At 40.4% G+C, this 26,555-nt stretch overlaps 1 protein-coding gene across 2 annotated transcripts in view; it reads right to left on the bottom strand.

The window, feature by feature from the left end:
- LOC103743050 (lysosomal Pro-X carboxypeptidase-like) overlaps nt 1-26,555 on the bottom strand; it is a 108,117-nt gene that overhangs the window by 48,756 nt on the left and 32,806 nt on the right. The window contains exon 2 of one of the 2 annotated variants that reach the window (XM_029568874.1): nt 5,546-5,686. The exons of the other annotated variant lie outside the window; for it this stretch is intronic. Within the exon in view, the coding sequence (XP_029424734.1) occupies nt 5,546-5,686 (141 nt within the window). The remainder of the gene's footprint in view (nt 1-5,545; nt 5,687-26,555) is intronic. 2 annotated transcript variants of the gene reach the window in all.

Genomic DNA, 26,555 nt, shown 5'->3' with positions numbered 1-26,555 from the left:
TCCTTCTCAAGGTCCCCAGGAGCCCTCTGGTCCTGGTACCACCCTCACCTCCCTCTGCTTCCCTGGGCTGCACAACCCAGGGAACTCAAAAAACAGAGAATCAAGAAAGGAAGTAACCCAATTAAAAGATGGGTTAAGGAGCTGAACAGAGGGTTTTCAAAAAAAGAAATAAAATGGCTAAGAAGCATCTTAAAAGGTGTTCAACATCATTAATTAGGGAAATACAAATTAAAAAAACCACTTTAAGATTTCATCTTACCCCAATCAGACTACAACTGATACCAAATGTTGAAGAGGATGTGGGGAAAATGGAAGGCTCATCCACTGCTGGCGGGATTGCAAACTTGTTCAACCCCTATGGGAGGTAAGGTGGGGATCTCTTAAAAACTAAAAATGAACCTACCATTTGACTCAGTTATACCGCTTCTTGTGAAAAATTTTAAGGAAAAAGAGCTTGCTGCCTCTGAAAGCCTCTGAGAAATGCACATATGGTTTCTGAACATTAGTGCGTATGTATGTATACCTGGGGACTGTAGGGCAAGGAGCACAGTACCAAGCAGGAGAGATCTCCCTGTGGAGGTCAGAGTGGTCCAAGAGACTCCCCAGATAACACCGGCTATTGCCAGAGCTCTTAGCTGTCTCCCAGAACTGGAAGATAAGACCCTACTGCTGAAGACAGGACATACTTCAGACACAGGGCTTGGAGTAGTAGAGCAGGAACTGACCTGGAAGTATTTTCTCTGGACTAGCTCTCATAGTTCTGCTATGAGAGGATACTATGCAAACAGCTAAGGGAGGAAATCAATCGATGATCCAAGCCAGTCCACCACGACCAGCACAGCAAACTACCTCTACTGATGCAGTGGTTGGCACTGCTATCCGGGGCACTCAACAGCTGCCTAATTGGACCTAAAGCCCTCTCAGTGGGAGGGACCTCATGGGTGGCACTGTAAATATAGCCAAATACACATGTCTGGAGAGGTCATAGATCCTAGAGAAAACCCTCTCTCTCTGTCATATCTCTAAACAAATGAAATTTCTTGCCATATGCTAAATATGGATCCTTATATTTACAGACAAGTATACCGTATACCACCCATCAAGGAAGCTTCTTTTTGCAACAGATGGAGCTACTGCAAAATTCCAGAACTGGTCAGACACAGAGAATACATGTTTCTGAGAGATACCCAGTTCTGGAGAACATATCTGCAATGCAACCTCTACACCTAAGGCTCATGGAACATAGAACAGGGATAAAGAAGAGGACACTAAGGAATCAGTTGTGAACAATGAATCTCCCTCATGCACCAGAGGGCCAGGAACACAAAAGGTCACAAATGGCCAAAGTATAGAGATCAAGAGTCTGCTAAATAATGGTCCTTGGACAGGACCCCTTTATTAAACTTCATCCACCCAAGGCTCAGGGACCATCACAGAAGAGGAAGCAGAGAGACTGCAAGAGCCAGGGAGGATGAGCATGACCATATGGATACGGAGTCCTACAAGCTCCTGAAAACCTGCTCATGTGATTCTATGGCATAGGTGTCAGCATACACAAGTCCCACACAAACTCAGGCAGACAGTAACCCAGCATAGAACTGGGAAAATCAACAGCAGATCCCAATCTTATCTAAAGAACTGTTGGCAACTGATTGCTGTTAGATGAAGAAGAGCTGATCTTCCTAGAACAAGGGACTCTAGAAAGGCTGACTAGACTCGGAGGATGGACTTGTACTGGGGAACAGCTGGGGGCACTGACAACACAGTGGGAAGTAAAAGGGATGATAGAGTATATGGGCTCCAGTGGAGTGGGGGGCTATGGGAGGGTGCCATTTGGGATGGGGATATAAAGATGATTAAGATTGTTTTGGATGTTCAGTATGAAATACACACAAAAAAAATGAATTTTTAAAAAAGCTGCATGAAGTGTGTGTGAAGTTAAACTGACACTGGTGATGTTTCAAGAACCCCACATTCTTTTTCACAGAACTACTTATTCCCTGACACATATCCACAGGTGCAACCACACCCAGCTCAAGCACACCTGCCTTCACATGCCACAGCACAGCAGTCTTGATCACCTGCCCTCAACATCAGAGTTCCAGGATTAGATCTCTACTACTCGCTGTAATAGGCACTTGTATGTATACCTAACCATATAAAACTGTGTCTTAAGAGTAGATACCATCCCTCAAAATAGACAGACTTCTAGAATTGACGTGAGACTTTGAGAGAAAGTAGCTTGACCTAAGTAATTATTTGACTGCATTTATTTCAAGCATATTTTCATTTTTCAAGAGTTTTATGTAAAGTGTTGACGTGTACTTCCATCATATACTGCCCTAGTTTGTTTCTCCATTGCTTTGAAAAGCACTCTGACCACTACCAACTTGGGGAAAGGGTTTATTCGGCTTACATTTCCCAGGTCACAGTTCATCAGGGAACCCAAGGTAGGAACTCAGGGCAGGAACCTGGAGGCAGGAGCTGGAGCACAGGCCATGGAGGGACACTGCTTATTGGCTTGCTCCCCTGGTCCCTGCTCAGCCTGCTTTCTTATGCAACACAGGCCCACCTGCCCAGGGGTAGCACCACCCACAGTGGGCTGAACCCTCCCACATTACTCAACAATCGCAGGTCAGTCCAATGGAGGCAATTCCCCAATTGAGGCTCCCTCAACCCAGGTGTGTCAAGTTGACACTAAAGCTATCCAGCACAATTGACCCCTTGTCAACTTGACACACAAACACATCACTATTAAACTATTACCTTTCCAATTGTCTCAAAAAAAACAAAAAAGAAAAAAAAAAATTCACTAAGTTCAAAGTCTCTTTAAAAAGTCTCTTAACTGTGGGCTCCCCTAAAATCCAAAACAAACTGTCTTATTTCAAAAGGGAGGAATTGGGCACACCTAAGCAAAACCAAAGTCCAGCAGAGTAGCTAAAGGCTGGACATCTGGGATTCACTCAAGATCTTCTGGGCTCCAAAGGGTTCTGGCAGCTCCACTTCTCTGACTCTGCCGTCCACAGCACACACAGCTCATTTTGAAGACCCAGGCTGGCTCCATTCCATGCCTACTGCTGTCCTTGGTGGTCGTCCCATGGTCCCAGGATCTCCAAAAAGCCGGGGTCTCTACTGAAACTGAGGCTACACCTTCACCAATGGCCTCTTCTCACCTCTTGGGGTACAAAACCTCAGATTCTCTCCATGATCCCTTCAATCCTGGAGTCTTCACTGCAACTGAAGCTGCATTTTCACCTATGGCCTTTCCTGGCCTCTCAGAGTGCCAAGCCTCAGCTGCTCTCTGTGATCCCTTCATGCTTTCAACATCAGAACCATGCAGGAGACTCTTAAACATTACCAAGTCCTGCTTCTAGCTTGAGATGGAGGCTTGGGTCCCCTCTGTGTGCTGACCCTGAAGAAATACCTCTCACAAGATTTCACCTCAGTGATGCTGGTCTCTTGTTACTTACAGCTGATTTTTCAGCCCCCATTAAACAGCATCAATTGTCCCAGTAAAGCAAACATTTTGCTTCAGGTTCTGGTCTCTTCTTAATCACAGCTGATTCTTCAGCCCCAGCCAACCAGAACCCACAGATTCTCAATCCAAAATCTCACATGAACAACCCTGATAGTCTCTGCTTCCCTTTGAAGCTTCACAAGCCAGGCCTCCATCATTCACAACTCTTTCAACATAACTGATCCAAGCTCCACAGCAACAAACTCTGAGCACTCAATGGCTTTTCCAGCCCAAAGTTCAGAACGCTTCCACAATCCTCCTAAAAATACCAAGGTCAGGTCTGTCACAGCAATACCCCACTCTCTGGTACCAATTTCTATCCTAGTTTGTTTCTCCATTGTTGTGAAAAACATTCTGACCACTACCAACTTGGGGAGGAAAGGGTTTATTCAGCTTACATCTCCAGGTCACAGTTCATCCGGGAGCCCAAGGTACGAACTCAGGCCAGGAACCTGGAAGCAGGAACTGGAGCACAGGCCATGGAGGAACACTGCTTACTGGCTTGCTCCCCTGGCCCCTGCTCAGCCTGCTTTCTTATACAATGCAGGCCCACCTGCCCAGGGGTGGCACCACCCGCAGTGGGGTGAGCCCTCCCACACCACTCAGCAATCAAGAAGGTTCCAGGAAGAAGTTGCTGTGTAGCTTGGGCATGAAAGGGAAGTCACAGCCAAAGAAAAGAAGACAGGTAAGGCAGTGCTGGCTTTGCACAAAATAACCTCAGGCACCTGATGGTCACTGATCTATAAAAGGAAGAGATGTATGGATCTCAGTATCCAGAATCATTTTTCCCTCTATATTTAGATTATTAACAGTTGTAAGGGGATAAGAACATAAATGATAAATTCAGTAGCTAAGAATGAATATCTTTCCTTTCAGTTGAATCCAGTTGAGTAGACATTTTCTGAGACTTCGGAACACCAGGCATCATGCAGGCTCTGGCATTCTGGATCACATGATTACTCCCTACGTTAAAATAATTTACCCTAACTTCTTGGTAGAAATTTGGCATTTTTTACTCACAGTCTTGAGGTACCAAAAGAAGGGTGTCTTTGTTTCATGTGTCCTGATTAAGTTTTTTTGATGGATTTAAGTGTAGCAAAAGGTCTAGGGAGGCAAGGATAAGGGGGCAAGCCAATAGGTTGTACAACTTTAAGGCTCATGAATGTAAGAAAAATGATAGAACAGGAAGCCCAATAAAATATAGCTACAATTTCACCTCTACCCTTTCCTACCTGAGAGTCAAACTTGTATTTTCTCTTATTTGCATTGGTTTTGCCTTCATTTTGCTCATACGTTTAACAAATACTTATTGAGCACCTACTACATACCTAATATAACCCTGAATTCCAAAAATACAATACTGAAGAAACATAAAAATTCCTGCTGTTACATTCACCTTGTATAGGCCATTATCAAAACTATGTGCAATAACATCCTATACCCATTTTCTTTAGATTATTCACTCTGAAAATAAATTAAGATTTGTTTAACTTTTAAAATTCAATTTTCTGAAAATAGAACTTTGTTCTTTTCATTTATAATTCCATTAAACCGAATGTTCTGCTCTCTTGATTATCCGTATTTACTCTCTGTAGACTTCCTACTCTTGTACATCTGTTATTTTTCTATTATTAGTGAGTTTATCTTTTATCTTAATACCTTTATAATTAAGAGCAACAATAATAACCTGGACCTGGTGGTGCAGGCCAATAATCCCAGCCACTCATTAGGCTGAGGCAGGAGAAATGCAAAATCAAGTGCTACCAAAATTATAGAGTGAGTTCAGTGTCAGCCTGGGCAACTGAGTCAGACCATGTCCCAAAATTTAAAAATGAAAAGAGGGCTTGGGATGCAGCTCAATGTTAGAGCACTTTCCTAGCATGTGCAAAGCCCTTGGCTCAATTCCCAACACCACAAAGGAAAAAAATGAAGTAAAATTTGGTCATCTGTACTGTATCCCAGTTCAGTTCCCCCAGTTTGTCATAATGAAAGGCAAATTGTTTAAATAGAAGACAAACGTGCACATACCGTATGATTTGCAAACCAATTAATGTCCCCTTCATTACCAGTGTAGAAAAGTATTACACCATCAAATGCCTTCCAGTATGTATCAGATACTAGGTACCGCTGCTTAAAAGTTTTTGTATTAAAAAATCCAAAATGATCAACCTAGGATAAAAACAAAACAGACAAGATGTATTTCAAAGAAAGTAATTAGATTATCATGAAAAAGTAATCCTGTCATTAAAATAAACATATTATAAAAAATGGGGGAGGGGGCTGGAGAGATGGCTCAGTGGTTAAGAACACTGGCTGTTCTTGCAGAAGACCCGGGTTCGAATCCCACACCCACATGGCAGCTAACAACTGTCTGCCATGTCCGATGGCCTCTTCTGTCCTCCACAGGCATTGCACAACATGGGTGCACTTACCTACATGCAGGCAATACACTCATACACATAAAATAAAAAATAATAAAATAGTTTAAAAAAAGAAATTTTAAACTTCATTTGGCTCTATTATTAACAGCAGTATTGATGCTGTCTTGAAATTATTTTATTTGTAAGGTCAAAATGCTCAATGTAAAACAAAAGATGCAATTATAATAACCCAGTAACTACTTTAAAACACAGTAAGACTGAACTGAAAATGGAAATATGGGTCCATGTTTCTCATTTATTTTATTTAATTAATATCTAACTAATGAAGTATTTTCTATACATTCATAGTGTGGAGCATGCTTTGAAATGTGTATGTATCATGGAATAGCAAACTGGTCTAATTACATAAGCACTAAAATTTTAACATTAAAAATCAAGAACTAAGCTGGGTGTGGTGGTGCACGTCTTTAATCCAAGCATTTAGGAGGCAGCGGCAGATCTCTGTGAGTTCCAGGCCAGCCTGATCTACATAGTGAGTTCCAGGCCAGCTGGGGCTACAGGATGACCCTGTCTCAGAAAAAGACCAAAAAAAAAAAAAAATCAAGAACTAATGAACCATTGAAAATGTCTCTAAACATTGCCACTATACTACCAATAGGCATTCCAAGTGCCAAGGGTTTCATGTCTATAACTATTCCACCAGAAAAAAAAAAAAAAAGAGGAATCAAGGAAACAATGAAAGGAAGAAGGGCTTGATAGTGAAGAGAGTGATTGACATTTGAGACAAGGAAATTCCAAGGTAAACCTGCACATCTTGCTGTGCAAAGAAGCAAATCACGCTAAAAATTAATAAAGTTACATTACTGAAAAAATTATCACTGGCTAACATTTCAATAAACTGAACATAAAACAAACTGAACATAAAAGAATAAAAATTATAGTTGATTTAAATATGAAATTCATGAAAATTCATTAATGTGTAAGAATATTTTCAGAATATCTAAGATGTCCATTAAATTTTTGTGTATTTCACACAGAACAAAAATTCAATTAAAAAATCTAAAAAGCAAAATAAAAGAGAGTAATAGATAGAAAAAAAAGATACCCACTAAATCAATTCCTTACTTTGAAGTTGGGAATTAACAATAAAGAATTCAATATTTAATCTGCTCTTCTAAGAGAACTATATGTAAAAGGAATTAATAACTTAGAAAAATAACAGCTCTGCAACATTACTTATTGACACAAGAATTATTAGTTGGTGTTAAAAATTCAAAAGATAACAGAAAGATTAACTTTCATACAGTGTTGCAATGATACCACAGACAATACTCTTTTTTGACAGGGGAAAGGTAACAATAAAAGTCCTGAGCTCTCACCACCTCGATCCAGTGATCAATATAACATCACAAATGGTGGGACTGGCAGGGATATGTGTTTTCTCATTGTGTAAAACAGAGAGCACATATTACCTACGATGTGTTCTTCCCCAAACAGTTTCATTTTTATCTTAAGGCAGGCTTTAAATCTAATGCCCAGGTACCAGAAAATGCACAGGGTAGCACAGTAAATTGAAAACCCATCAGACACATCTGGTCAAGCAATGCCATAGGGAAAGGGTGTTAAGTGAATTTTACTTAAATGAATTTTAAGAAACATAATGACCAGTTACAATGCATGATTCAGAATTGGACCCCCAGTTTGAACAAACAAGATGCAAGTGACAAAACAGAGATGACTGGGCCAATTTTAATATGTACATGTTAGATATTACTCAACACTTGCTTTATATTATTGTGCCTGCATAAAAAGCATTTTTGCCAGGCATGGTGGTGCATGCCTTTAATCCCAGCACTTGGGAGGCAGAGGCAAGTGGATCACTGTGAGTTCAAGGCCAGCCTGGTCTACAGGGCGAATTCTAGGTCAGCTAGGGCTACAGGGAGACCCTGTATCAAAAAGACCAAAAACAAGAAAGAAGAAAGAAAGAAACAAAGAAAGAAACAAAGAAAGAAAGAAGGAAGGAAGGAAGGAAGGAAGGAAGGAAGGAAGGAAGGAAGGAAGAAAGGGTTTGTAAGCCCCACATGGTGTCACACATCTGTAATCCCAGCACTTCAGAAGGCTGGCAGGAACTAAACTCAACCCAGAAGTTCTTCATTAGGTTATTCTGGGGAATGTATTGTACCAGTTCTGTCTATGCACACACATACACAAAATGTAAGCATCTCAAGTTCACAAACAACTGAATCCTTCCTGACATCTACACGATCTCTATGTAATCTGAAATTACTACCTACTTCTCAGAAAACTAAGGCTCTTTCATAGACTAGGCATATAATAATGATGTCCATGTGCTATACCCCTCTCCCACTGCATGGTGTTAATTTACTCCACACTCATTCAACAAGCACGTGTTTGGACCAAGAGTGAAGTTAGCCCACCTCAAAACAAGTTAAGTTTTAAAATAAAAATGACAAAATAAAATTTTTAAAAAAATAAATAAAAGAGAGCAAGAGAAGATACACTGGTGACCCGACCTGCTTCCACTCAGTCAGTGGTTCTCCTTGTGAGGCACAGATCAGTTTCACCAGCATCACCTGGGAACCTGCTAGAAACCCATTCCCCCTGGCTGAATCCCAGATACACTAAATCTGAAGCTGTGGAGACAAAGTCTAGTAAATTGTGCTTTAACAAGCCCTTCAGGTGATTCAGATATAGCTGAAATTTTGAAAGCCACTGAGTTAAAAATAACCAACAAAATGAAACTTGAATATGGTATTTCTTCCCTTGATCAAGATTTCAGATATAAGCACTTCTCTGTGCAGAATGAGCGCAGAACAAGAATGCAACACAGGCTTGTTGAATGAAAGACTGAGTAAATTAAGATATGTCATGGGGGATGGCTCAGCAAGTGAGGGTGAGATGGCTCAGCATGTGATGGGGAGATGGCTCAGCATGTGATGGGGAGATGGCTCAGCACGTGATGGGGGGGGGAAATGGCTCAGCATGTGATGGGGAGATGGCTCAGCACGTGATAGGGAGATGGCTCAGCATGTGATGGGGGGGGGGAATGGCTCAGCCCGTGATGGGGGGATGGCTCAGCACGTGATGGGGGGATGGCTCAGCACGTGATGCGGTCTTTGCAGGTAGGAATCTTTGCTGAGCAAGCCACAGAACCTACATAAAGGGGAGAGAATCAGTCTCATAAAATTATCCTCTCACATACACACACACACACACACACACACACACACACACACACACACACAAATAAATATTTTTTAAAGATATATAGAGGCTGAAGAGATGACTCTGAGGAAAAGAATATTTGTTCTTGCAGAGGACCCAGGTTCAGTTCCTGATGCCCACATTGGGCATCTCATAACCACCTGTATCTCTAGTTCCTCTTCTGGTTTCCTTGGGCACCTGCATGTACATGATGCACATACATACATCCAAGCACACACACACACATATATATTTTTTTAATTTTAAGATATGTAATTCAAAAGGACTCTACATCTTACTACAAAGATACTTGCTCATCCATGTTATTGCAACTCTATTCACAATAGAAAGGAAGTGGAAACATCCTATATGTCCATAAGCACATGAATGGATAATGAAAATGTGTTACATACACGCAATGGAATTTGATTCTGCCATAAAGAAAAATGGAATTATGTGTTTTTCAGAAAAATAGATGGAACTAGAAATTCTTACATTGAGGTAACCCCAGCTCAGAAGCCAAACACCACATATTCTCTCTCATATCTTAGCTTCTAATTTTTTTAAGTTTTTTGTGTATTTTATACAGAACATCTCAAACAATCATCTTTATACTCCCATTCCCACCGAAACCTTCCCATAGCCCTCGCAGTGGAACCCATATACTCTATCATCCACATTAAGGCCCAGTGTGTTGTCAGTGTCCCCAGACGTTCCCCAGTGTAAGTCCATTCACTGAGGTCTAGTCAGCCTATATAGAGTCTTGTTTTAGGATGATCAGCTCTTCCTCACCTAGCAGCAATCACTTGCCAATGTTTCCTCAGCTAAGATTGGGGTCTACTGTTCATTTCCCCAGTTCCACGCTGGGTTTTTGTCTGAGTTTGCAAGGGGCTTTTGAATGCTGTCACCATTGCCATAGAATCATATGAGCAGAGTCCTGGGAGATTGTAGGACTCTGTTTCCATATGGTCAGGCACCTCCTCCCTGGCTCTTACAATCTTTCCATGCCCTCCCTGCAATGGTCCCTGAGCCCTTGGTGGATGAAGTTTAATATAGGAGTCCTGCCCAATGACCATCAATCAGGAGACTCTTAATCTCTACATTTTGGACATTTGTGACCTTTTGTGTTCCTGACCCTCTGTGTTGCATGAGGGATCTTCATTAATAAAAATTAAAGGATTCATTAGTGTCATCTTCATTACCCCTGTTCTATGTTCCATGCACCTTAGGTTTAGAGGTTGCATTGTAGATGTGTCACTTAGGCCTGGGAAATTCATAGATAACTCTCTGTTCAGATCCTTAGCCCATCTTTTAATTGAGTTACTTGCTTTCTTGATTCTTTGTTTTTTGAGTTCTTTATACATTCTAGATGTTAAACCTCTGTCAGATGTGTCGTTGGCAAAGATCTTCTCCCATTCTGTGGGTTTTCTCTTCATCTCCTTGGTTGGTTTTTTGCTATACAGAAGCTTTTTACTTTAATGAAGTCCCACTTGTTGATTCTTGACCTTAATTCCTGAGCAATAGATGTCCAATTTAGAAGCTCCTTTCCTATATCTATATTTTGTAGGTTACTGCCAATGTTTTCTTCTAACAATTTCAGAGTTTTGGGTTTCACACTGAGGTCTGTATTAGTCACTCCATTGCTGTGATAGAAACACTGACCCAAGTAATTTATAGAAGGAAGAATATATTTGAGCTTACAGTTCCAAGGGAATTACAGTCCGTCATGGCAGGGAGGCATGGTGGCTGGAGCAGGAGCAGCAGAAGCAAAGCTCCCACATCATCACGCAGGCCCAGGAAGCAAGAGGGCAACCGGAGATCTGGCAAGGCTTAAGAACTCTCTAAGCCCACCCCCAGTGACGTGCTTCCTCCAGGATAGTCACACCTTCTAAAACCTCCCAAAATAGCGCCATCATCTGGGGACAAAATGTCCACACAGCTGGAGCCTATGGGGGACATTTTCACTTAAACCACCAATCCATTTGGAGTTCACTTTTGTGCAAGGTGAAAGATAAGGGTCTAGTTTCATTCTTCTACAGGTGGGGATCCAGTTTTGCCAGCACTATTTGCTGAACATGCTGTCTTTCCTCCAGTGAATGTTCTTGGCCCCTTTGCCAAATAGCAGGTGGCTGAAATTGCATATACTCATGTTTAGGTCTTCAATTATGTTTCATTGATCTACAGGTCTATTTTTTCACCAGTACCATGCTGTTTTTATGACTATATCTCTTGAGCCAGTACAATGCTGTTTTTATGACTATAGTTCTGTAATATAGTTTGAAAACTATTATGGTAATCCACCCCGCCCCCAGCATTGCTCTTTGTGCTCAGAGTTGCTTTAGCTATCTGAGGTCTTTTGTGCTTCCACATGAATTTAGGATGGTTTCTTTCTAATTCTTTGAAGAATGTCATAGGGATTTCAATTGGCATGGCATTGAATCTATAAATGGCTTTTGGCAGAATGGCCGTTTTCACAATATGAATTTGTCCAATCCATAAGCATTCTTCCATCTTCTGGTGACTTCCTCAATCTCTTTCTTTAAAGATTTAAAATTTTCATTATAGAGATATTTAATATCTTTGGTCAGGTTTACTCCAAATAATAAAGATGTTTTATTTTTTTCTTTGTTTTGTTTTGAGGCTATTGTGAAAGGGAGGGTTTCCATGTACTCTTTCTCCAACTGCTTGTTATTGGTTTGTAGAAAGGCTACTGATTTTTGTAGATTAATTTTATAAGCTACCACTTTACTGAAAGTGTTAATCATTTCTTGGAGTTTTATGGCAGAATTTTTGGCATCTCTTAGATGTCGTATCATCTGTGAAAAGGGATAATTTGGCCTCTTTTCCAATTAATACTGCTTTAATTTCTTTCTCCTGTCTTATTGTCTCTAACAAGAGTTTCAAGCACTATATTAAAAAGGAGTGGAAATGGTGAACAGCCTTGTCTGGTTCCTGATTTTAATGGGAATGCTTCCACTTTTTCTCCATGTGGAATGACTGGCTGTGGGTTTGTTGTATATAGCTTTAATTATGTTGAGTTATATTCCCTCCAGTCCAATTCCCTTTGGAACTTTGAACATAAATGCATGCTGAATTTTGTCAAACTCCTTTTTGGCATCTATTGAGATAACAATGTGTTTTTTGTCTTTGAGTCTATTTATGTGATTGATGATGTTTATTGACTTATATACTAAACATCCCTGCATTTCTGGGAAAAAAAAAACAACAACTTGATCATGGTGGATGATCTTTTTCATTTGCATCTTTATGCAGTTTGCAAGTATTTTGTTGAGAATTTTTGCATCAATGTCCATTAAAAACATGGGTCTATAGTTTTCTTTTTTGGTTGTATCTTTAACTGGTTTGGGTATTAGAGTGATGCTGGCTTCATAGAAGGAATTTGGAAGTTCTATCTCTTTTTCTATCATTTTTAATAATTTAAGTATTATTGGTTGGAGGTCTTCTTTAAACGTCTGGTAGAATTCTGCTATGAATCCTTCTGGGCCTGGGCTATTTTTAGTCAGGAGGTTTTGTATTATTGTTTTGATTTCCTTATATGTTATATCTGTTTAAACTGTCGATCTCTTCTTGGTTTAGGTGTGGTGGTTCCCATGATTTTAGAAATACATCCATTTCTTTTAAGTTTTCAAATGTAATAGCACATAGGTTTTTAAAGTATTCCCTAATAATGTACTGGATCTTTTTGTTGTCTGTTGTAATATTTCCCCCTTTCATCTCTGATTTTATTGATTTGGAGTTGTTCTTTCTTTCTTTTGGTTAACTGGGCTAAGGGTCTGTCTATCTTGTTTATCTTTTCAAAGAACCAACTCTTAGATTTGTTGATTCTTTGTATTGTTTTCTTTGTTTTTATTTCATTAATTTCTGCTGTGATTTTTGTTATTTCTTCTCATTTGCTGAGTTTGTAATTTATTTGTTCTTGTCTTTCCAGAGTCTTGAGTTGCAATGTTAAGTCATTTATTTGTGCTCTTTCTGATTTTTTAACATAGGCACTTAGAGCTATAAACTTCCCTCTTAGGACTGCTTTTGAAGTGTCCCAAAGGTTTTGTTGTTTCATTCTCCTTTTCGGTTAATTCCAGAATAATTTTCTTTCTTAATTTCTCCTTTGACATACTCATCATTCAGGAGTATGTTGTTTAATCTCCATGAGTTTGTGTAATTACTAGGGCTTCTTCCAGAGTTAATTTTAAGTTTTATTGCATTATGGTCTGATAGAAAGCATTGAATTATTTCAATTTTTTTGTATTTGTTGAGGCTTGTTTTGTGCCCCAGCATGTGGTCAATAGTTGAAAAAGTTGCATGGGGTGCTGAATTGAAAGGGTATTCTTTGGTACTTGAGTGGAATAGTCACAAGATATGTGTTAAGTTCATTTGATGTATGGTTTCATTTGATTCAGATGTCTCTCTGTTTTTTTCTTTGTCTGGTTTACCTGTCTAATGGAGAAGGTGGGGTACTGAAGCCCCCTACTATTATTAAGTTGGGGTTAATCTGTGTCTTAATGTCCTGTAGTGTTGGAGATCTTAGCAGAGAGCCTGAAAGGGTGAGTTCCAACTGCCATCTGTGTACTGTGGTCTCAGTAGACTGGTTGCCAGAGAGTGCCTGTATCTAGCCTCCCTCTAGAACAGGGGCTGAGAATGCAGGGGACTGTCTGAGAGCAGCCCAGATCCTGCCTCCACGTGGTGGTGAGCTTCCCCTAATTGTGCTGTACCCAACCCCCTAACTGTGATTGCATGAGGACCCTCCCAAGGTGCCAGAGAAGACCTGGCTTTGGTAAGATAAGGCTGAGATCTTAGTAGACAGCCTGAGAGGGCAGGTTCTGACCTCCATCTGTATAACAGCTGTGATCTCACCAGAATGCCAGAGGGTGGCCTGTTTCCGGCCTCCCTCTGGCATAGGGGCTGAGAACTCAGCAGACCTATGAAGAGTTGTAAAATTGGCCACCTATAAACCTTAGACAGAAGCCTGAGTATACCTGACTGGAACCTAACTTGGGCTTCAGTGGGTACTCCTGAGTAGCTAATCTGAAGCCATCAGCTCCCTCCAAAATAAAACCTGAGAGAACCTGAAACCTGGACCAATCAGCTTTACATAAACAATAAGAAAAGGACCAAGGCACGCCAATAATACAAACAGAAGCATACTTCAACTAAATTCTCATATCAGAATCACAAACAACAAAAAAAATTCACATGCCAAAATCACAATGAAAGAATAAAAAAAAAAATGGAAAGCCAAAACACTATGGCCCCACCAAACTCCACCAGTCTTGTAGAAGAGTTCTACAAAGAGAACCCCTTAGAGATAATCCAGGACACAGAATTTTTTAAGAAATCATAAACACAATCAAGGAATTCAATGAGTTTAAAGAGCACACGAAAAAACAAAGAACTGAAAGAAGATAGGGATAAACTTCTGAATGAATTCTCAAAATTGATAGAAACTTTGAAGAAAACTCAGGCAGAAATGAAGAAGGAAGTGCAAAATTCAATAAGCCAACTTGAAACAATAGGGGAAAGCCTCACCGCTAGAATGAATGAAATGGAAAACAGAATATCAACACTGGAGGATAAAGTTGAAGAAGTGGACCACCCAAGCAAAGATTATGAAAAATTTTTAAAAACACAGGAATGAACTATGAAAGAGATGTGGGACACCATGAAAAGACCCAATCTACATATCATAGGCATAGAGGAAGGAGAAGAATTTCAGATTAATGGTATTGACCAGACCTTAAACAGGATTGTAGAAGAGAATTTCCTGAAATTAAGGAAAGACATCCCCATACAAATACAGGAAGCACATAGAATACCAAATAGACAGGATCAGAAAAGAAACTCCCTACAACATATCATAGTAAAAACACTAAATGCACAGAACAAAGAGAGATTATTGAAAGCAGGAAAAAAAAAAAGTCACATATAAAGGAAAGCCCATCAGAATTACAGCTGACTTATCAATGCAAACTATGAAATCCAGAAGAGCCTGGTCCAGGGTATTTCCAGTTCTAAATGACAATAGATGCCAGCCCAGAATACTTTACCCAGCAAAAATGTCTATTATAGTTGAGGGGGGAAGAAAAATCTTCCATGATACAAAAAGCCTGAAAGAATACATGTCCAGAAACCAGCCCTTCAAAGAATACTTGAAGCAATACAAAGAGAGGAGAAAGGAACAACTATACCCCAGAGGCAATGAAAGGAAATAAATGAAGGTATAATTGAGGAAACACAAAATTAGACAAAGAACACAAACAGCAATCAAAATGATGGCAACCAATACACATCTTTTAATAATAACCTTAAATGTCAATGGACTGAACTCCCCAGTCAAAAGACTGAAGCTAACTGAATGGATTAAGAAACAAAATCCATCCTTTTGCTGTCTACAAGAAACCCATCTCACCTTCAAGGACAGGCACTACCTTAAGGTAAAAGGATGGAAAAGAATATTCCAAGCAAATTGCACTAAGAAACAAGCAGGGGTTGCAATTCTAATATTTGACAAAATAGACTTCAAAGTAAAACTAATCATAAGAAGTAAAGAGGGTCACTTCATTCTGATCAAAGGAACAATCAACCAAGAAGATATTACAATCCTTAACATATAACTCTGGCACACCCAAATTTGTAAAAACACTACTACAGGACTTTTAAGACACAGATTAACCCCAACTCAGTAACAGCAATACCCCACCCTCTCCATTACACAAGTCAACTGGACAAAGAATAAACAGAGAGACATCTGAATTAAATGATATTATACATCAAACGGACCTAACACACATCTTTCGAATATTCCACCCAAGCACCAAAGAATGTACTTTCTACTCAGCACCCCATGCAACTTTTTCAAAAATTGACCACATGCTGGGCCATAAAACAAACCTTAACAAATATAAAAAATATGGAAATAATAAAATAATAAATAAAATAAAATTTAAAAATAGAATAATGCCATGCATTCTATTAGACCACAATGCAATAAAGCCACCCATGGATGATGGATGGGTCATAGAAGAAACTAAGAAAGAAATAAAAGTATTCCCGGTACTAAATGAAAAGAACAATACAACACAACACAACCTCTGGGACACTTTAAAAACAGTCCTAAGAGGGGAGTTTAAGCTTTAAGCACCTACATTAAAAAAAAAATTAGAGCCCAAACAAATGACCTAACACTGCAACTCAAGACACTGGCAAGGCAAGAACAAATGAAACCCAAACCCAGCAGAAGAGAAGAAATAACAAAAATCAGAGCAGAAATTAATAAAATAGAAACAAAGAAAACAATACAAAGAATTGATGAATCTAAGAGCTGGTGTTTGAAAAGCTAAATGAGATAGACAGACCCCCTATCCCAGTTACCCAAAAGAAAGAAAGAGCAAATCCAAATCAACAAAATCAGAGATGAAAGGGGAAACATCACAATAGACACCAAAAAGATCCAGACAATTATAAGGGAATATTTTAAAAACCTATGCTAAATTTGAAAATTTAAAAGAAATGGATGGATATCTAAAATCATGGGAACCGTCAAAGTTAAACCAAGAAGAGATCAATAGTTTAAATAGACCCATAAAGTGTAAGGAAATCGAAACAGCAATACAAAGCCTCCTGACTAAAAAAAAGCCCAGGCCCAGATGGATGTACAGCAGAATTCTACCAGATTCAAAGAAGACCTCCAACCAATACTACTTAAATTATTCAAAACAGGGGCTGGAGAAATGGCTCAGCAGTTAAGAGCACTGGTTGTTCTTGCAGAAGACCTGGGTTCGAATCCCAGCACCCACATGGCAGCTGGCAACTGTTCATAACTCAGGATCTGACAGCCTCTTCTGACCTCCACAGGCATTGCACGGCATGGCTGCACTTACCTACATGCAGGCACTACACGCATACACATAAAATTTTTAAAAAATAATAAAATTAAAAGAAAAAATTATTCAAAAAAATGGAAATGGAAGAACTCCCAAATTCCTTCTATGAAGCCAGCATCACTTTAATACTCAAACCAGGTAAAGACACAACCAAAAAAGAAAACTATAGATCCATATCCTTAATGAACTTAGATGCAAAAATTCTCAACAAAATACTTGGAAACCACACACAGATGTACATCAAAAAGATCATTCACCATGATCAAGTCCGTTTTTTTCCAGAGATGCAGGGATGGTTCATTATACGCAAGTCAATAAATGTCACCAATCATATAAATGGACTCAAAGACAAAAAACACATCGTCGGTGCCAGAGAGATAGCTCAACGGTTAAGAGCACTGACTGCTCTTGCAGAGGACCTGGGTTTGATTCCCAGCACCCACATGGCAGCTATGAACCGTCCTTAACTCCAGTTCCAGGGAAATCCAAAGCCCTCTTCTGAACTCCGCGGCATTGCACGACACGGATGCACTCACATACATGCAGGAAATATACACATAAAATAAAAATAATAAGATATTTTTAAAATAAAATAAAAACATATCGTCATCTCAATAGGTGCAGAAAAGGCTTTTGACAAAATTCAGCATGCATTTATGTTCAAAGACCCAAAGGGAATTGGACTGGAGAGAACATACCTCAACATAATTAAAGCTATATACAACAAACCCCATATATAACAAAGCTATAAAAAAAAAAAAAAAAAAAAAAAAAAAACAGGAAGCATTCCCATTAAAACCAAGAACAAGATAAGGCTGTCCACTATCTCAACTCCTTTTCAGTGTAGTGCTTGAAGCTCTTGCTAGAGCAATAGACAAGAAAAGGAAATTAAAGGAGTACTAATTGGAAAAGAAGAGGTCAAATTATCCCTTTTTGAAGACAATAAGATACTATACCTAAGAGCTCCCAAAAGTTCCACCAGAAAATTCCTAGAACTGATCAACACTTGCAGTACTGTGGCAGGTGACAAAATTAATCTACAAAAATCAGTAGCCTTTCTTTTTTTATTATTTTTTTATGTTTATGTGTATATTGCCTGCAAGTAGGTAAGCGCACCCATGACGTGCAATGCCCATTGAGGACAGAAGAGGTTGTTGGATCCCCTGGAACTGGAGTTACAGACAGTTGTTAGCTGCCATGTGGGTGCTGGGATTCAAACCCAGGTCTTCTGCAAGACCACTCAGTGTTCCGAACCACTGAGCCATTTCTGCAGCCCAACCTTTCTATACACCAATAACAAGTGATTGGAGAAATAGTACAGGGAAACCCTCCCATTTACAATACCTGAAAAAAAAATCTTGGAATAAACCTGACCAAAGACATCAAAGATCTCGACAGTGAAAATTTTAAATTTTAAAGAAACAGATGAGGAAAACACCAGGAGATGGAAGGACCTCCTATGCTCATGTATGAGAAAAATTAATATATGAAAATGTCCATCCTGCCAAAAACAATATATAGATCCAATGCAATCCCAATCAAAATCCCCATGACATACTTCACAGATTTAGAAAAAAAGTGTCCTTAAATTCCTATGGAAGCAGAAAAGACCCCAGATAGCCAAAGCAACCCTGAGCACAAAGAGCAATGCTATGGGGATTACTATACCAGATCTCAAAGTATACTACAGAGCTATAGTCATAAAAACAACAAGGTACTCGCACAAAAATAGATCAACTGAACATCATTGAAGACCCAACCCTGAGTACACTCAATTTCAGCCACCTAATGTTTGACAAAGGTGTCAAGAACACACAATGGAGGAAAGATAGCAAAACTGGATCTCCACCTGTAGAAGAATGAAACTAGATCTTTATCTTCCACCTTGCACAAAATGGATTGAAGATCTCAGTGTGAAACCTGAAATACTGAAGATGTTGGAAGAAAATGGAAAGGCAGTACCATACCAGGTATAGGTGTAGGAAAAGAGTTTCTAAATTAAGCTTTAGTGGCACAGGAATTAAGGTCAACAATCAACAAGTGGGAACTCATTAAACTAAAAAGCTTCTGTAGAGCAAAAGAAACAATCAAAAATTGAAGAGAAAACCCACAGAATTGGAAAAAATCTTCATCAGTGACATAACTGACAAAGGTTTAACATCCAGAATACATAAAGAACTCAAAAAACAAGGAAGCAAGAAACAAAATGACCCAATTAAAAGATGGGCTAAAGATCTAAACAGAGAGTTCTCAAAGGAAGAAATAAAGATAGCTAAAAAAAAATCTTAAAAAGTGTTCAACATCGTTAAGGAAAAAATTAAATTAGGGAAATTAAGGAATTACAAATTAGGGAAATACAAATTAGGGAAATACGGATTAAAACCACACTAAAGTATCACCTTACCCCAATCAGACCAGCAGGATCAAGAGAACAAATGATACCAAATGCTGGCAGGGATGTGGAGAAAGAGGAATGTTCATTCACTGCTGGTGGGATTGCAAACTCATGCAAACCATATGGAAAACAGTGTGAATAACTCTTAAAAAACTAAAAATGAATGTACCATATGATTCAGTTATACCACTCCTTGGCATATACCCAAAGGACTCATCCTATTATAGAGACACTTGTACAACCATGTTTGCTGCTGCTCTTTTCACAACAGATAAGAGATGGAAGCAACCTAAGTACCCCTCAACTGACAAGTGGTTAACAAAAATGTAATATATTTACACAATGGAGTTCTATTCAGCAGCAAAGAAAGATGAAATAATGAAATTTGCAGGTAAATGGATAGATCTAGAAACTGCTATACTAAGTGAAGTAACACAGAAAAGACATATGTTCTTCCTTATTTGTAGATCCTAGCACCAAATCCTTTTAAATTCCATGTCCTTTTAATAATATGATACTATATATCAGTCACTTCTGTATGAAATAACTACCATCATTATGACTTCAGCAGTGCCCAATTGCTAAACATCGTCACAATTGGGCTTGTTGTCAGTTGTGCTCCTTCATTAAAGGGGGGTCAAGCAGGGTCATTGGACCCTCAGCAGAGTATCCAGCCAGTCTTCCCAGCCAACAGTTATGGGGTCGCAGGGATCTCGGAGTGCCAGCTACTGGGCGTGGCGCCGGTCTCCCGTGCATCACTGGGGTGCGGCAGGTCATGCACTGTGTCTGCTGTTTGGGTCCCTGTCTCTCCGCCGCTGGGCGGGTCCCTGTTTCTCCACGTTGCTGAGGCTCTCTGCTACCGGGGCTGACGGCTCTAGAGGACCGCTGTCAGCCATCCGGGTGGGTTCCGTCCCAATCTACTGGGCACTCCCTCTGGGTTTGAGATCCGTCAGCTGCCGGGTCACGAGGGGAGGTGCGGGGCAGCGAAAGCAGGGTCTTCATGAGTCGTTGTTTACGAAGGGACAGCTCCCTCCGGGAAGATGCAGGATTCAGTGACACAGCTTCAGACACAGCTCCTGATGCAACTTCGATTTATTAAAGGGAAACCAGGATATTTATACTGTGAGGGAAGTGGCAAAAGCCTTAGTGGATAGGTGCTTTTGGGATGCCCCATTTACATGTGGTGGTGGGCTTCTGCCAGGCTGCCAGACATTGCCTGATTATCACACAGGAAAACCTGGCAGTTTCAGAGCCAGAGGCCATGTTTCTGTGACGGCTACTTCAAAGATGAGTCAGGAAGAGAGTAGGAAGGCACCCTGCTGATAAAAGGAGTCTCTGCATAGAACGCCGAGCCCCGTGGGCTATCCGGACATGGAGAGACTGCTACTTTACACAACAGGGGTCCCCAACAAACAGTGTGTAATTTGGCCCTAATCATACATGATATCCTGGATTTGCAGATGGCTAAAGTACACAATCTGGGGAAGGCTAGGGAGGGAAAGCTTGACCCATGCGAGGTAAAGGCTTTCCAGTGTCAGGTCATTCATATACTTCAGAAAACCCTCTGTTACCTCAGCAAGTAAGCTCAGAAATTTCATTGGTTCCCCAGTAAAGCTTGAATCAAACATTGGTTCAATACTAGAATCTTAAAAGGGAATAAGCATTGCTTAGTATCCCCAGAAAAAGAACTCTCACAACAGATGGAAAATTTATTTTTCAATGTTACTATGTCTCATAATTATTTTAAAAAGAAAATGAGGTGCTGGAGAGATGGCTCAGTGGTTAAGAACACTGTTCTTGCAGATGACTCAGGTTCAAATCCCAGCACCCACATGGCAGCTAACAACTGTCTGTAACTCCAGTTCCAGGGAATCCAACAGTCTCTTCTGTCTATGTGCATATGAATGTAGGTGTCCAAGGAAGCCAGAAGAGCATGTCTGATTCCCTGGAATCAGAGTTGCAGGAGGTTGTGAGCTGTCCTATATGGGTATTAGAAATGTAACTGGGGTCCTCTGCAAGACCAGTCCATGGTCTTAACTGCTGAGTCATCTCTGCAACCTCCAGCCATTAAAAACAAAAAACAACCTTGTGCTGTCTTTGAGTAAACTCAGAACCTAAGAATAGAAGTGTTTGTTATGGTATATCAAGGATGAGACAAAAATAATATACAAATAATCTTAAAATTTCTAAGGTCATAGTTCAGTCAACTAGTTTAAGGAACAAAAGGTTTATCTGAGAACATTTGTTGTTTTTACCCAAGCTTTATCTACATAGCACATGGTTCAAGGGATTACACTTCTCAGACATTAGGCTTAAGTTCATATAAAAAGTTATTTATACAATTATCTCTCATTGATAATTTCGTTCTGAATCAGAAAGTGCTGCTCAAATGTAAGGCTTCACATTTTGGTCTGAAATACTGTAGTGCCCACCTGTAGCTAAGGGAGACAACCCACTATTGTTCTAAAATGATGGCCAAATTTGTTTTCTCCCCCATCTCGAAGCCTTTGAGAAGGAACTGACGCTGATTCTAACCACTCCAACAGCTACCAAAATGCCTGAAAGCAAATCCTGAACCCATCACTCTCAAGTGCAGCCTTGGCAGACAAAAGAAAAATGAGGAGGAACCCAACAGAGAGATGCTTTTGGAAGCCCTTGTCAAGAAACTCCAATGGACTCTCATATGAACATTTGAAATTTGCCCTGTTCTGACTTTTTTCTAGTTTTCTGTCTGGAATTTGTAATGCTAATTAGTCTTGCCTTCACTTCTTCACAACTCCTATTCACCTATCAAGGACTTTCTTATCACCCTACAGATAAGAGTTATGCAATTTGGGAGTCTTTTAGATAGACCCACTCAAGGGGTACCCCAATTGCCTCACCCTGTGTCCCTGTTCAGCATGGAAGAAGCCAGAGCAGTCTGCATCCCAATTTCCTGTCCACAAGCTGGGTAACCTCTGCAGAGGATGATGTGGTAAGAATAGGAGGTAGGAATTGGCTAGGCAGTTAGGGTGAAAAGACCCCAAAGAAAAGTAGCCAGTTTCTTGGCTAAAAGTCAAAATGCCCTTGGGCCTCTTAGCAACATACTCTGTTCCAAGGGCCAAAAATGTCAAAAGTATTTGGGAGCTCTTAAAATCCTTAAAAGATTGTAGGGCTACCTCTTCAGAGGGGGAAATGATAGAGTAGCAAAAAGCCCCATAAAAAAGAAAAAGAAAACAAAAAAAGAGTACATGAAGTTATCAAAAAAAAGTGATGGGGAGATATGGGAGGAATTGGAGGGGAGGGAGAGGACATGGATTTGATCAAAACAACTTATACGCCTATATCCTTCTACGAAATTCTTAATAAATTTTTTAAATTGTTTTTGAAACAAAAAAAAAAGTCCTGTAGTGTTGTTTTTATGAATTTGGGTGCACCAGAGTTTGGTGCATATATGTTCATAATTCTAATATCTTCTTGGTTAATTGTTCCTTTTATCTGAATGAAGAAACCCTCTTTATCTCTTCTGATTAGTTTTAGGTTGAAGCCTATTTTGTCAGATGTTAAAATTGCAACTTTTGTTTTTTTTCTTAGTACCATTTGCTGGAATATTTTTTTTCATCCTTTCACCTTAAGACAGTGCCAGTCCTTGAAGGTGTGATGGGTTTCTTACAGACAACAAAAAGATGTATTTTGTTTCTTTATTTCTTTCTTACTTCCTTTTGTTTTGTTTTTGGGTTTTGGTTTGGTTTTTTTGTTTTGGGGGTTTTTTTGTTTTGTTTTTTTGTTTTTGGTCTTTTTGAGGCAAGGTCTCCCCATAGTCCCAGCTGGCCTGGGACTCACTATGTAGACTAGGCTGACCTTGAACTCACAGAGATCTGCCTGCCTCTGCCTCCTGAGAGTTGAATTACAAGCATGTGCCGCCAAGCCTGGCTGTATTTTGTTTCTTAATCCATTCAATAACCTGCGTCTTTTGACTGGTGAGTTCAGTCCATTGATATTTAAATTTATTATTGAAAGACATGTATTGATTCCTATTATTTTTATTTCTCTTCTCATTCTTGATATAACTGTGCATTTCCATAGTTATACCTTCATTGAGTTTCTTTCTGTTACCCCCTTGGGTATAGTTGTTCCTTTCTTCATCTCTTTGTATTGCTTCAAGAATTCTCTGAAGGTCTGGTTTTGTGGACATGAATTCTTCCAGCCTATTTATGACGTGGAAGATTTTTTCTTCCCCCTTCAACTATAATAGACATCTTTGCTGGGTAAAGTATTCTGGATTAGTATCTGTGATCATTTAGAACTGGGAATAATTTGGTCCCAATACTTTGGTCCAGGCTCTTCTAGCTTTCATAGTTTGCACTGAAAAGTCAGCTGTAATTATGATGGGTTTTCCTTTATAGGTGACTTATTTTTCTTTAGCAGCTTTCAGTATTCTCTCTTTGTTTTGTATATTTAGTGTTTTTACTAAGATATGCCATGGGGAGTTTCTTTTCTGGTCCTTTCCATTTGGTGTTCTATGTGCTTCTTGTATTTGTATGAGAATGTCTTTCTTTAATTTTGGGAAATTTTCTTCTACAGTCCTGTTTAAGATATGGTTCATACTGTTATCCTGAGAGTCTTCTCCTTCCTCTATGCCTATGATGTGTAAATTTGGTCTTCTCATGGTGCCCCATGTTTCCTATGTATTCCTTTCCTGTTTTCTTAAATTTTTCATAATAATTGCTTGAGCAGTCCAATTCGTCAACCTTATTATCCAATCTTTATATTCTGTTTTCCATTTCATTCATTCTATTGGTGAGGCATTCTCCTGTTGTTTCTAATTGGCTTATTGAGTGTTTCACTTCCTTCTTCATTTCAGCCTGAGTTTTCGTCAATATTTCTAACTCTTTTGTGAATTCAGTCAGAAGTTTATCCCTATCTTCTTTTAGTTCTTTGATTCGTTTGTGTGTTCTTTAAATTCCTTGAATTCTTTGATCATGTTTATAATTGTTATTTTGAATTCTGTGTCCTGGGTTATCTTTAGGCGACTTATTCTTTTCCTCTCTCCTAGTCTCCCTGACTTAAAAGCACACTTTGCCAACTGTATCTGGATGTATATCTAGTATTGCTCATTGTGTCATTTCCCTTTTTTTTGAGCCTGTGTCTCCCTGTATCCCGACTTGGAACTCACTATGTAGACCAGGCTGGCCTCAAACTCAAAGAGATTTGCCTGCCTCTGCCTCCCAAGTGCTGGGATTAAAAGCATGCACCACCACACCCAGCCTCATGTTATTATTTTTTGGTCTGTGACTTTGGTATGTGGATTTCTTTTCTGTTCTTATTCTGGTGTGGGACTCTGTAGCAGGAGGCCTCCAAAGATGGCACAGACTCAGAGCCCTGGGATTCAGCGAGAATTCACTTCACTTCTTGGTCTGCAAATAGCCCACCAAAAGGAGCCCACACCTCCGTGCCCTGCTCGTGAGTCCAGTGACTGCTGACAGACTGTGTGGCATGGACCAATCAGAAAACAATATGCTGACTAAAGGGACTTGGGGATGGAGAAAAGGAAATACAAGGTCTGCCCCCTCTTGCATTAAACGAGCCTGCAGCACCTCACTTAGTGCTTGCTTCTACTCGACTCCTGGTGTCTGTGTGTTGACTCAGTGCCTCTTGCCCCCCCTAATTGGCAAGGGACCCGATCCAGGTTGGGGTCTTCACAGCTGGCCTGAGGAGAACCCACAACACCTGGCGCCTGAACAGGGACCCCTGCCCACAGTGTTGGTGACACCCAGAACCTCAGTTCATTCGGTAAGTAGGCCTCTGGATTTGTTTCTTCAGCTGCTCAAGGGTAAGGGAGTAGGCCCCTCCTCTGTCCCCTCCACCATGTCTGTTGTCTTTATCATTGGACTAGTTTGTTAGATCAGGGAGGCATGCTCCACCATGTGGTCCTGAAGCCCACATGGGCACCTCCCCCCCTTGGCTCATCCCACTGAGTTCACATAAGGGCTGATCCACCCCAAACTCAGAGCCCAGGCTTCGGGTCACCCTGTTGCCTGTCCTGGAGACACTGTGTGAGCATACGGCTGGAGGTGTCACAGCCTCCAGAAGTCCCTCACTGAGCACAAGACATTTTGATCCGATACACCTCTACATGTTGGAGGAGTTTACATCTGAGTGGCTCACAGTGCTTCTTTGCTTCCTTTGTGCCCTCTTGGTAGTCACCCTCATCTTCTACTTTTGTGGCGAATTCCCCTTCACAAGACCCTCCCACAATGGGCAATTTACCACAATTCAGGGAACCACAAATGGCAGCACTCAAGGTGCTCCTTAAAACCAGAGGGTTGAAAGTGAAACCAAAAGATATCAAACACTTTTGGGATGAAGCCACTAATTTAGCTCTGTGGGTCTCCCCTGAAAACATGTGGGACCCTGACACATGGATGAGGATCCTCTTCCTGGCCCAAAAAAGGGAGGGTGGGTCAGGGATCATTCCCCCCGCATCGTTCGAACCGATCCTCTTAGCCATCATTGCTAGCCTTAAATCCTCCTCTCCTGAGGAAGTCATCTTGGCCCACAACAAACACTGCCAGGAGCAATCTAATGTAGATCTGGCTATTATCTCGACCCCAGACCTCCCGGACCCGGAGGTGGACACTGCCTCTGTGCCCACCTCCAATAAAGAAGGAGCTCCTTTGCCTATATCTCAGGATACTCTCCTAGAGCTACCATGCCCAGAAATTCCCCCGCCCCATTACCCGTGGAAGGAGTCACTCTCTCCCCCCCAATAACCATCCCGCCCCTTCCCCTGCTAATGTGCCCCTCCCTCCTAGACCGCCCTCCTTAAACCCTCACCTGCCTTTGTCTGCATTTCCAGTTAATGTCACCCCTGATGCAGTGCAGTGCCCATGGCTGCCCACCGCCCTTGCTGACCTCATTCTTATCAACAAGGCAGCTGAGCAATCTGGCCCTGACTCCCCATATTTAAAACAGGTTTTTCATCAGTGGTCCTTATATTTATAAACCCACCATGATTGGTATAATTTACTAAAGGCAGTCTTAGAACCCTCAGTCTTTCTAAACAGGCACGCAGCCTGTGACAATCAGGCTGAAAACCAGGCAAGCCTAAATCTCTAATATGGCCTCAACATTACATTGGACATGCTTACGAGACATGGACA

Source organism: Nannospalax galili, unplaced genomic scaffold (assembly GCF_000622305.1).
Source record: "Nannospalax galili isolate Female #2095 unplaced genomic scaffold, S.galili_v1.0 scaffold278, whole genome shotgun sequence".
Lineage (NCBI taxonomy): Eukaryota > Metazoa > Chordata > Mammalia > Rodentia > Spalacidae > Nannospalax > Nannospalax galili.
The sequence above is the reverse complement of the archived record's forward strand: the minus strand, read 5'-3'. Positions and strand labels throughout refer to the sequence as shown.